At 52.4% G+C, this 11,750-nt stretch overlaps 2 protein-coding genes across 3 annotated transcripts; both read left to right on the forward strand.

The window, feature by feature from the left end:
* Positions 1-214: 214 nt before the first annotated feature.
* Positions 215-5,284, forward strand: C19H19orf84 (chromosome 19 C19orf84 homolog). Its single transcript, XM_059905992.1, has 3 exons — positions 215-271; positions 3,271-3,379; positions 4,050-5,284. Exons 2-3 carry the CDS (start codon positions 3,345-3,347, stop codon positions 4,561-4,563), a joined length of 549 nt encoding a protein of 182 aa, XP_059761975.1. The 5' UTR covers positions 215-271; positions 3,271-3,344; the 3' UTR covers positions 4,564-5,284.
* An 871-nt stretch (positions 5,285-6,155) lies between these two features.
* LIM2 (lens intrinsic membrane protein 2) lies at positions 6,156-11,750 on the forward strand. Of its 2 annotated transcripts, none has more exons than XM_059905987.1 (4): positions 6,156-6,465; positions 10,022-10,171; positions 11,315-11,449; positions 11,689-11,750. In XM_059905987.1, the coding sequence occupies exons 1-4, from the start codon at positions 6,156-6,158 to the stop codon at positions 11,748-11,750; spliced, it is 657 nt and encodes a 218-aa protein (XP_059761970.1). The 2 variants fall into 2 exon arrangements, with proteins under 2 accessions (XP_059761970.1, XP_059761971.1); XM_059905988.1 differs by having other exon boundaries at positions 6,156-6,330.

Here is an 11,750-nt window from a genome sequence, read left to right on the forward strand (position 1 = left end):
GCAACGTGAGCTTACCCGCCAATCAGAGCTGAGGGTTACGTCTCGCGCTGTTCAACGTATCAAGGAGTGGGCGGAGCTCAAACCTATTGCTGCAGGCGTTCCCCAACAAATCGGAACCTTCGTTCCCTCCCGACGCAGGAATTGATTGGTCACTTTTCAGAACTTGCCTGTCAATTTTGAAAGCTGGGTAAAGGGCATTTCCTTAGAGGCGCAAGAACACGCCTCCGCTCTCCCAGCTCGGGGAGGAGGGCCTTTAAGGGCCAGGTACATGGTAAGTGGCGAGGTCGGACCCTGACCGCAGAAACAGGAGCGACAGTAACAGAACAAAACCAGAAGCAGTGCCGTTACGCTGGAATTGAGTTTTATGTCGCAAAAATCCAGAGACTTAGCTTACTTTAGGTCAAGAGCTAGTAAGAAGCGGAACGAGGATTCGAACCCTTATTTCGGAGCCCTGTTCGACATAAGCTTCCTAACCGGATGGATGAGACCTGCATGCTAATCATAGGCGCCAGGAAAGGAAAGCCAGCCTTCTTGGTAAAAATCTTTAGATTCCAGCCACCTAGCCTTTGCTCGCGCCGTTTCTTCTACATCAAATACCCATTCACCCTAGACCTAGCCCAAAGGCCACCTCCTCTAAAACAAAACAAAACAAACCCCAAAAAACCCAAAAACCTCTCCGACCTTCTCCCCCACGCCTTGCAAGCTAGCAACAATGTTTTCCTGGCCCCCGACCTCCCCCTCCACCTCCTTGCCTCCAGGCAACGTTTAATCCGCTTCCGGCTCTCACTGTCCTGTTCCTCCCTGTGTCCCGGCTCCCATCACCCCAGAATGTTACTGTCCATCTCGGTGTCTGTCCCCCACCTCTCAAGACTGAGAGCCCTTCGAGAGCAGGTAGCGGTTCTACGTCATCTCGGCGTCACCAGCATCATCCAGCACAGAACTCGAAAGCTAGTCTCGGATTTCTCATCCTCAAAGTGGGATGTTGTGAAGTTCTTGTAAGAAAATTCATATTCAAAGGCGCCGCTCAGGTTGAGAACTTTGCATCATCCTTGATTCCCCATCACTCACGTCCAGCAGCCCCGCAGCAAATCCTGATGGTTCTCCCTCCAAAATACATCTTAAATCTATTCACATCTTCCCATCCCCACTACCCCCACCCTCCTTGGAGCCGTCACCACCCATGCCTGGAGGATGGCAGCTTTCTCCCTAGGCTTCCTGCTTCCACTCTTGCGTTCCACCACAACCCACTCTCCAAGCTGCAGGCACAGTGCTCTTCTTAAAACATAAATTATGTCACACTTCTGCTTACAAATGTTCAAAGTCATCTCAATGTTCCAGAATTTAAAAAAAAAAAAAAATTCCAAAGTCAGCCTAGAAGGTACTATACAGTCTGCCTCCTACTTGTGTCTCCATTAATCACAGACTCTGGAGCCAGGGTTCAAATCCCAGTCGTGCTACTGACTAGCTCTGTGACCTTGAGCAACTTACTTAGCCTCTCTGAGGCACAGTTTGAACCTCTGTGAAATGAGGACTAAATAAATTGGAATTATTCATTAAAATAGACCTCTAGTTTGTTAAAAAGAAGAAACTGACCAGTAGTCCTCAAAGCTGTCAAAGTTGTGAAAAACAAGGAAAGACTGAGAAACTGCTGCAGAACAGAGGCGACTGAGGGGATGTGATGACTCAGTGGGATCCTGCCTTGGATTCTGGAACAGAAAAAAGAGGACATTCGTGTAAAAACTGGCAAAATCCAAATCAAGTCTGGAGTTTAGTGAGAAGTCTTAAGAGTCATGTTGGTTTCTTAGTTGTGACAAATGTTCCACGATAATGTAAGAAGATAGCAAGAGGGGAATCGGGGTGAGTTACAAAGTTATCTTTGTAACTTTTCTGTAAATATGAAGGTATTCCAAAATTTTAAATATATATATATTTTAAAAATAGACCTGTCCCTCTCCTCCTAGCTTATTGCTTCCCAGTCCCTCAAACACTATGTTTGCTTCACCCTGAGGGACCTTTGCACCTGCTTGTCCCTCCACTGGGAATAATCAACTCCCAGGTCAGCTGGCTGTGTCCCACAGTATCCTTCTCTAACCATCTTATCTAAAATAAGCCCATGGGGGACTTCCCTGGAAATCCAGTGGTTAAGACTCTGAGCTTCCACTGCAGGGGAACGCAGGTTCCATCCCTGGTCGGGGAACTAAGATCCCACATGCCCGGTGGCATGGCCAAAAAATAAAAAATAAAATAAAATAACCCTCTGCCCCCTGTGCATCTATATCACTTGTCCTGTCTTTACACCTTCACAGCCCTCCTGCATATAGGAAATGTACTGTGTATTGTGTGTTTCTCTCCCAACATGTAAAGTTTCATTAGCGTGCATGTATTTTGTCCCGGGCTAAATCCCCGGCGCCCAACCTGGGGCGTAGCATATAGCAGGCACTGAATAATATTTTTTAAATAAACAGATATGAGAATGACTATTGCTTCTCAATAAAATACTACCACGACCACCAGCAATAACAATAAGAAACTCTCATTGGTTGAGACTAATTGTAGTCCAGACCATGTGTTGACTACTTTATACACGTGATACATCCTTTAAACCTCACGAGATCCGAGAAGGTAATATTAGTCCCGTTTCTCAAAAGCACAGAGACTAGAAGGGCTTAAGCTCACAAAGTTAAGTGAGAGACGGAGCTGAGAGTGAAATCCAGCCTCTACGATTGCCAATCCATCTACTAACCCCTCTGCCCCCGGGAGAACCCAATGTCCAGACTTCCCTAAATGTCCCTTTAGTCCTAAAGAACACCATCGGGTCCCCTGAGGACACGGCCCAGGAATACAGGTGGAGAGAGAGCAGGGGGCTAGGGACTCCTGGGTCTGAGGGAGGAGGGTTTGGGGGCGGGGACTCCTGGGTCTGGGGGGGGAGGGGCCGGGGGCCTGGACCCCTGGGTCTGAGGGGGGAGGGGCCGGGGGCCTGCACTCCTGGGTCTGAGGGGGGAGGGGCTGGGGGCCTGGACCCCTGGGTCTGAGGGAGGAGGGTTTGGGGGCGGGGACTCCTGGGTCTGAGGGCGGAGGGCCCGGGGGCCTGCACTCCTGAGGCTCGGACGCCCGGCTCCTGGGTCTCCGGCAGGCGGGGTCTGCGACGTGAGATACATGGGGTTGACGAACTGGAACCCCGCGAACTCAGCCGTACACGCTTTCCTGCGGCTCTGCACGCCCCGCAAACCACGCCCTCTTTCTGACAAAGTCCCACCCATCTTCTTCCAGACGCCTCCCCGTCACTGGGCCCTGGAGAAATCGACGCGAAGGTGCTCGAAAAGACTTGAAAGACCCCGGTGAAGATGGAACAGCAAAAGGAAGGGACTGGGCCAGAGGGGTGAGAGACGCAAGACTTCTCGCGGGGGGCACGAAGACCCAGAAAGAGGGAGGACAGAGAAAATAAGAGAGTTGAACAGACCCAGAGAGTATCAGGAAAAAAAAAAAAAAAGTCTTGGGTATCATCACACAGAAACAGAATCTTCGACGATCTTGGTGACAGAGAGAGTTGAGCGAGATGCTTAGAAATAGGGAGAGAGCTAGAAATATATTTGTGGAACAGAGAAATTTCGAGAAGGAACCAGGAGGATTGAAGATGCCAGACACAGCCGTAGGGCTGGAGAAATAATAATTGTCCACATTTATTGAACACTTCCCAGACCCAGCCCTTTAATAGGCACCTTTGATACCACCAGAAGCTATCTCTTGGTATGAAAAAGTAAGGTTAGGAATGGGAAAATGATTTACCCAAACACACCGCGAGGGAGGCAGACTGGAATGGGAACCGCGTTCTGTGGGATGCTAAAGCTCTGGCAGAGCTGTCTGTCTGTCTGTCTGTAAAGAAAACGGGAAGAAACAGAGAGAGAAAGGGGCCCGGAAGTCAGAGGCCAGCTCCGTCCTGAGGATGGGGAGAAATGGACTCCTGGGAGAAGCCGGGAAGCAGAAAGGCTGCAGTAGGGAAGGCATATGCAGATGGGGAGACCCGCTGACCTGTCCTTTTGTCATTCTAGGAACAACCTGCCGTCCCTGGGGACTGAGTCGTGGCCGCCTGCACCTTTCCCAGCCCTGTTCCCTTCTCTCCTGGGCACCCCAGATCCAGCCCACCTGGGGCTCCCCGAGACCCTGGCCTCTGTCACTGTGCCCGTCCGTCTGGATGCCCTCTCCTACCTCCTGCACAGCGCCCTGATGGGAGCCTACACGCTTCAGCAGTCCTTGCCCTCCTGCCCCTGCGCCCCCAATGCGTGCTGCACCCAGCCGGGCACCGCCAAGAGGCCGCCCAGGGGACGCGGGGGCTGGGATGTCCGACGCAGGCCGGGCCGGGGTCAGGGCCAGCGGCAGTGGGGACTTGGGAGGGCTGAGCAGGCAGAGAGGGGCTGGGTGGGGAGCCCTGGGGCTGGCCCCAGGACCCCCCCGGTGACGCTGCCATCACCAACACCACCCGCCCAGGATGGGAAGAAGGACACCCAGGGTCCGGAGCCGCCCCTGGAGACGCCGCCTGCTGAGGACTGGGAGGCCGAGTACTAGGGCCTCGAGGACCCTGCACCCTGGACTCCGGAGGGCGCCCTGGAGGGTCACCAGGAGGGTGTTCCTGGAGCCCAGGGTGGCCTCAGCCCTGCCAGAGACACCCAAGAAACATCCTGCTCCCATCCCTTTTCCTCCCAAACCACAGCCTCGGCAGGGGGTCCTGCGAGTCGCCTGGTGAAACCCAGACCTGACATAGGATCCCAAGCCAGGGAGACAGCTCCGAACCTCAAGCCCAAACCCAAGCCTCTTCCCATTCCTGACACTGTGCCCAACTACAGCGACAACGCTCACCTCACTCTCGATGCCCAGGGCTCCTCCAGCCATGCCCAGGCCCAGCCCTGACCCCAAAGCCATTCCCACCTGCCTCTGCCAGCCCCATCCCCTGGCCACACTGAGGCCCACATCCCCCAGCCGTTCACCCCCATTCCATTCTCCGTCTCTGCCCTGACCCATCCTCATTCCCAGCTCCCTCATCCCCATCCCCATCTGCCTAAAGGCCAGCCAACCCTCATCCTTGATTTCTCCTGCCTCCAGCCCATCTTCAACCCCGGCCAGCCCCGCCTCGTCTTCAACCTCCTTTCTGTCCCAGCCCCAAAGGTGACATGCCCTGAGACCCCACTTGCGAAGAACCCCATCGGCCCAACATATCCAGAGCCCTGCAGCCCCACCCCATTTCCTGCCTGTGGGGGAGGGGGGCCGGGTTGAACAATAAATGGCTGAGTGTCCCTATGTCTTGTGTCTGTGTGTGCTTACACAGCTTGGGCTAACCCCGAGGGTGCCGTGGAACGAGGCCTGTGAAAGGGTGCTAGCGTGGCTGGGAGGGTCACAGAGAGAGGCCGGTGGGACCAGGGGCTGCAGGGAGGGAGGGCCTGGATTCCTGCTTCAGCGAATTCCATCTGGGGCGTCTGCCACCACTGCACTTCTGCCTGCTGGAAGCTGCTGGGCCATGGGGCCATTGTATGGGGAGGCTTAAGGGATTTGGGAGACCCTGGGAGCAGAGAGGCCAGCGACCTGACTGGGCTCAGTCTGCACAGAGGGGCCGAGGCAGACGGAGGGTTCAGGGCAGGCTCTGCCCCTCAGGTAGGGACCAGGCGTGGGAGCCATGGGCCCCTCCTCCCCCTAAACCTAGGCGGCCAGGCCTCCCTTCTCTCGCAGGGACTTGGTGGGGTCCTAGCCCTAGCCCCTTCCTCACCTCGAACCTGGGAGTCCAGGCCCCCAGCCCCCTCCATCCCCCAAAGACTTGGTGTCCCAGTGGCCAGCCCCTTCCTGGCTTAGGACCTGGAAGTCTAGGCCCCCAGCCCCTTTCTCCCCCCGGGACCCAAGGGTCTAGGTTCTCAGCCTCTCCTACCCCAGACTCAGGAGTCCAGATCCCTCCCTCTGCCCCCCAGACCCAGGGATCCGGGTGGCCAATTCCTTCCTCTCACTGGGACCTAATGTCCCAGCCCCCCAGCTCCCTCCTCACCTAGGATCTGGAAGTCTAGGGCCCCAGCTTCTCCTCCCTCAGACTAGGAATCTACACCCCCAGCCCCTCCTCCCCCAGGACATGGGAATCCAGCTCCTGACCCCATCTCTCCCCTTACCCACAGATCACCATGTACAGCTTCATGGGTGGTGGCCTCTTCTGCGCCTGGGTGGGGACCATCCTCCTGGTGGTGGCCACGGCGACAGACCACTGGATGCAGTACCGGCTGTCGGGGGCCTTCGCCCACCAGGGCCTGTGGCGATATTGCCTGGGCAGCAAGTGCTACCTGCAGACGGAGAGCATTGGTGAGGATCCGGGGCGGGGTCTGGGTTGTGCCTGGGATCAGAGCCTCCCGCAGGGCAGAACCTTACGGTGGAAAGGCCACTTGTTTTGCAGATGGAGAACCTTGTGGCTCAGAGAGGGAAAGCGTCCAGCCCAAGGTCGTTCAGCATGGAAGGGGCAGAACTGGGATTTCAGTAGTTTTTTCTAGTACAATTACAGGATGTACCGATTGAGAGGTTAAGTAGAGAGGTGACATTTCCTGGCATGAAATAGAGGTCAGGTATAGCAGTTGGGGCTGGGGTTATCAGAAGAGCATTTTCTAAATATCTACGAGGTGTCGAGAACTATGTTAGGTACCAGGAGGATACAGAAGCAATACGGACCCTAAATTTGCTAATACTGGATGAGATACTTTTTAATACTTGCTGTGAGCCAAGCCATGTAATACATATGTGTATATGTATATATGTGTGTGTATGTATATGTGTATATAGATATATACGTGTATATATTACATTATATACTGTAAAAATGGGGATAAAAATAGTACTTACAGTATAGGGTTCCTGCAATCTATATTATATAATACATATTATTATAATATACTATGTACCTCTATGTGCCTCTTTCCATATACATATATATTTGTATATATGTACAGTCTTCCCTCAGTCCTCAGTAGCCACAGAGAATTGGTTCGAGGACCTGCCGTGGATACCAAAGCCCCTGGATGCTCAAGTCATGTAGTCGACCCTCCGTATCCGCGGTTCCGTATCCGTGGTTCTGCATCTGGGGATTAAACCAACCGCGGATAGTGTAGTACTGTATGTATTTATTGAAAAAAATTCTCGTGTAAGTGAACCTGCACAGTTCAAACCTGTGCTGTTCAAGGGTCAGATGTATATACATGCATATACATGGAAAGAGAGATGCATAGAGATGTATAGTATATTACATAATATATATTATACAATATACATTATATAATATATTAATAATATATAGTGTATCACATGTTCTATATTATCTGTATCCAACAATAGTGTAGTAATAATAATAATAACAATAACTGGCATGTATTGTTACTGTGTCCTACGTGCTATTCTAAGCGCTTTGCCTGGATTAACTCCCTTCGGTGTCCCAACAACACTAAGAGGGCTGTTCCGTTGTGTCTATGAATTAAGACATGATACTTGACCTCAAAAAGTCAATTCTTTTGGTGGGGGGGGGTTGGGAGGAGGACCCAACCCTCACTGAGCCCTGTGATATGACAGGCTCGTGGCAGATTTCACCTACCCCATCTCACCAAACCTGTCCATTTGCTGGAGGGATAAATTGAGGCAGGGAGAAGTGGAAAGGTTTGCCCTGGGCTACCAGTTTCAGAGCCCCATCTGGCTGACTTCGTGCATCCTTTTCATTTCTGGCTGTCTCCTTTGTCACACTTCTACCTTTCCTCCTGCTTCAGACTGGGAATACCACCAGACACTCTGAGTTCCTTCTGCTGGGGATGGGAGAGAGGGAAGCTGGATGGAGGTCTTCAAGTTCATTTGATATCTTCATGACCACAAGACTGAGAGCCTCAGGGACATATCTCACCCCGATTGATTCTTGGGTATTTGTCCAAACAGCAGGTTTAATTTGTTCATCCATTGTATAGCTGATGTAATCCGATCACCAAAATTAGAGCAGGAGCCCTGAGCTTGCTTCCCAGAGGCCAAACCCAACCCAAGACATGTATGCATAGCAGTTTTTAAGTTTCCAAAGTCATTACCAGTATTTAAAAAATCTGGAGATTTTACATTAAAATCTGGACTTGCAGCTCTTTTTGAATAATCCAGTTTTGCCTGTCTTTTCCAGGCCCATGGTCAGCTGGGTATGAGCAGCAAATGCCCCCTTCAAATGGGGTACACCAGTCAGGGTCCCCTCAGGAGACGGAAACCACACTGTGATTTGAATAGGGAAGGTTTTATCTAAAGATGAAGCTGATAATTGATCGTTGGTACGTGGGACATACATGTTCCCCATGCAGCCTGACGTCTCCTGCCTTTATTCACAGCTGCAGCCAAGCCTCAGAGGCATTTGTGTTTTCCACTCCTACATTAGCCCAACCATGGGAAAGAAATAGGCTATAACATCCCCCAAAAGTCCTCCAGACTTTTAAATACCCAGAGGCACGTGTATTCGTTTTCTAAGGCTGCCGTAACAAAGTACCACAAACTGGGTGGCTTAACAGAAATCTATTGCCTCACAGATCCAGAGGCTAGAAGTCCAAAATCAAGGTCTCTGCAGGGTTGGTTCCTTCTGAGGGCTGTGAGGAAGAATCTGTTCCCTGCCTCTCTCTTAGCGTCTGGTGGTTGCCTGGCAACCTTTGGTATTCCTTGGCTTGTAAATGCACCAGCCCATCTCTGCCTTCATCTTTGCGTGATGTTCCCCTGGGTGTGTGTCTGTCTCCAAATTTCCCCATTTTATGAGGACACCAATCATATTGGATTAGAAATCCACTCTACTCTGGTATGACCTCATCTTAACTACTTACATCTGCAAAGACCCTATTTCCAAATAAGGTCATATTCCGAGGCAGTGGGAGGAGGCGGGGAGCAGTTAGAACTTCAACATATGAACTTGAAAGGGGAGGCACAACTGCAACCCAGCAACCCATAACAACATCCGTGGAGAAGTATCCAGGAATTGTTCTGCCCTAGACTTTCACAAGACAAAAGACTGCATTTTGCAAAGATCTAAGGCTTTTTCAGTGGCAGGATCCCCGTTCTGCCCGGGGTGATAATTGTCCTGGGTACTCCGAGAGACAGAATAACAAAGCAGTTAAGACTGAGGGCGTGGAGCTTGGCTCTCAACTTCAGTCCCTCTGCTAATTATGGGACCTTGGGCAAATCACTTCACCTCTCTGAGCCTCCATTCCTTCACTTGAAAAATGGGCATGAAAATATTGCTTACAGCATAGGGCTCTTGGAAAGAATAAATAGGATCATACATGGGAAGGGAGCCTGGCACGTACTTGACAGTTGCCAAATGGAAGATGAGATCATGATGAGTGGTCCCAGGGCATCTCCATTCATTCCACATGTTTCTTGTACACCTATTACGTGCCAGGCCCTAGGTGCTGGGGATGCAGCAGTGAGTGAGAAAGCCAGGCCCTTGTCCTCACAGAGCTGAGAACTCGGTGGAGAGAGATAGGCATCATAAACAAGTTAGAAATAAATAAATGGGACATTTCCAAATATGGGTAAGTGGTATGAAGGAAGGGAAAGGGAGCATGGGAGAGAGGATAGAGAGTGAGTAGCAGGAAGATATGGGAAATCGGCATTCATTCACTCATTCATTCATTGAACAAACACTTCTCCAGGCCCATGTGCAAATCAAACCTCTGCTGGGTGTGTCTGCGGTGTAGAATCAACCAGGTCCCCATCCTCAGGGAGCAATCAGGCCGGAGAGGGAAACAGGCAAAGAGAGTCTCAACCCAGAGCCGGGAGTGAGGATGGTGAAGGGATGCTTCCCAGAGGAGGGGATCTGGGAGCTGGGCTTTGGAGGATGAATAGGAGTCTGCCAGGTGAAGAGGAAGGCTTTTTCAGAGAGGTGAAGGAGGAGCTAGGTCAGGAATACTGAGAGGGGTGAGGCATTCCTGCCCTCAGAGGTAACAGCCTTCCCCACTGAGGGCAAGGAAGGCACAGGAGTGACCGTGAGGTGCTCCCACAGCATACTGGAATGCCACCCGGGCCTTCATGATCCTGTCCTCCCTGTGTGCCACCTCTGGCATCATCATCGGCATCATGGCGTTCGCTCAGCAGCCCACTTTCACCCGCTTCTCCCGGCCCTTCTCTGCAGGCATCGTGTTTTTCGCCTCCAGTGAGTGAATCACCCCCTACACCTACCCCTCTCCCAGCTCCCTCTCCAGCTCTGCCCCCAACACCACGTTCATTCCCCACTGCTCCTCACTCTCCGCTGCACCCGCACCCGAATCCCACCTCCACCTTCAACGACAACTTCAGGACTATTTCTAATGCCAGTCAGTTCTGACACCAGCTATGTGTACTGCCATTCAATTCTGGCACTAACCACCGGAGGTGGCATCAAACCCCACAGGTTTAAAGGCACTGTTCCCAACCAGACTGCCCCAACTTCAGCTGCAAGTGGGGTCCCCAGCTCACCTGTACTTTTGACCAATCGGCTACAGCTTCAGGGGTTCCCGGGACCTGCTCAGGTTCAGAAATGTGCTAGAATAACTCACAGAACTCAAGAAAGCATAATACTTACAGTTTTATTCTAAAGAGTACAACTCAAGACCAGCCAACTAAAGAGATGCATAGCGTGAAGCCGGAAAGGGGTCCTGAACATGGAGTTTCCATGCACGCTCCCTGCAGAATTAGGGCTCGTCAGCGCCCCCCCCGTCCCCGCCCCCCCCCAGCTCATCCACGCACTCACCAAACAGGGAGCTCCAGTGAACGTCAGCATCCAGCATTTCTACTGGAGTTTCATTACAAGGGCATGAATCACTGGCCATGTAATTGAACTCAGTCTCCAGCTCCCCTTTCCTCCCCAGAGGCTGGACTGATTCCAAGCGGCTCAGAGCCCCAACCCTCTATTCCCACGGCTGGTCTTTCTGCTGTCCAGCTCCTGTCCCCGAGTCATCTCAGATCATCAGCATAAACTCAGGTGTGATCCAAGAACAACAGAGACACTCCTGGTACTCAGAAAAGTCCAAGGATTTAGAGTTTCCCTCCCAGGAACCAGACACAAAGACCAGTCAGATTCTTTACGGCACAGCACAACCCCACAGCATTCCCACCCTAACCCTACTCCTCATTCATTTTTACTCCCACTTTCAACTCAACCCCCATCCTCACCCTTATCCCTACCTGCACCCATACCCCCTTCTCAATTTATTCATTCCCACCCACATCTCCAAACCCGCCCCCATCCCCATTCCACACCCCCCCCACCCCCCACCCCCCCCCCCCCCGCCTCCCGCCCACCGACCTCTCTCTCCAGCCTTTTTCGTCCTGCTGGCCTTGGCCATTTACACTGGAGTCACTGTCACCTTCCTCGGTCGCCGCTTTGGGGACTGGCGCTTTTCCTGGTCCTACATCCTGGGCTGGGTAGCCCTGCTCATGACCTTCTTTGCAGGTACTGGGTTTGGGGGTGGGAAGGCCAGTGTCTGTGGCACTGCGGGCAGCACTCAAGAGGGTGAGATGATGGGGGGGGTCCCACACAGGCGCCCCTGGCACTGAACCAGAAGGCAGACCCCAAGCCCTGTGGACACCAGGGAGAAAGGGAATCCTGTGTCTTTGTCTTGTGCTGGGAGCAGGGGCTGGGAGGGCTGATGGGGGTCTGGGCGGGGTCAACCGGGATCTCTTCTCGCGCAGGAATTTTCTACATGTGTGCCTACCGGATGAATGAATGTCGGCGCCTGTCCACTCCCCGCTGA

The sequence above is a fragment of the Balaenoptera ricei genome, chromosome 19, assembly GCF_028023285.1.
Source record: "Balaenoptera ricei isolate mBalRic1 chromosome 19, mBalRic1.hap2, whole genome shotgun sequence".
Classification (NCBI taxonomy): Eukaryota; Metazoa; Chordata; class Mammalia; order Artiodactyla; family Balaenopteridae; genus Balaenoptera; species Balaenoptera ricei.

What these genes read in the sequence shown, in the direction of transcription:
- C19H19orf84 (XM_059905992.1), top strand. Translation starts at nt 3,345, where the DNA reads ATGGAACAGCAAAAGGAAGGGACTGGGCCAGAGGG. An exon ending in GAAGGGACTGGGCCAGAGGG is followed by an intron (nt 3,380 to 4,049) that starts GTGAGAGACGCA and finishes TTGTCATTCTAG; the next exon opens with GAACAACCTGCCGTCCCTGG.
- LIM2 (XM_059905987.1), top strand. Translation starts at nt 6,156, where the DNA reads ATGTACAGCTTCATGGGTGGTGGCCTCTTCTGCGCCTGGGTGGGGACC. An exon ending in GGGAAAGCGTCCAGCCCAAG is followed by an intron (nt 6,466 to 10,021) that starts GTCGTTCAGCAT and finishes GTGCTCCCACAG; the next exon opens with CATACTGGAATGCCACCCGG. An exon ending in GCTCATGACCTTCTTTGCAG is followed by an intron (nt 11,450 to 11,688) that starts GTACTGGGTTTG and finishes CTTCTCGCGCAG; the next exon opens with GAATTTTCTACATGTGTGCC.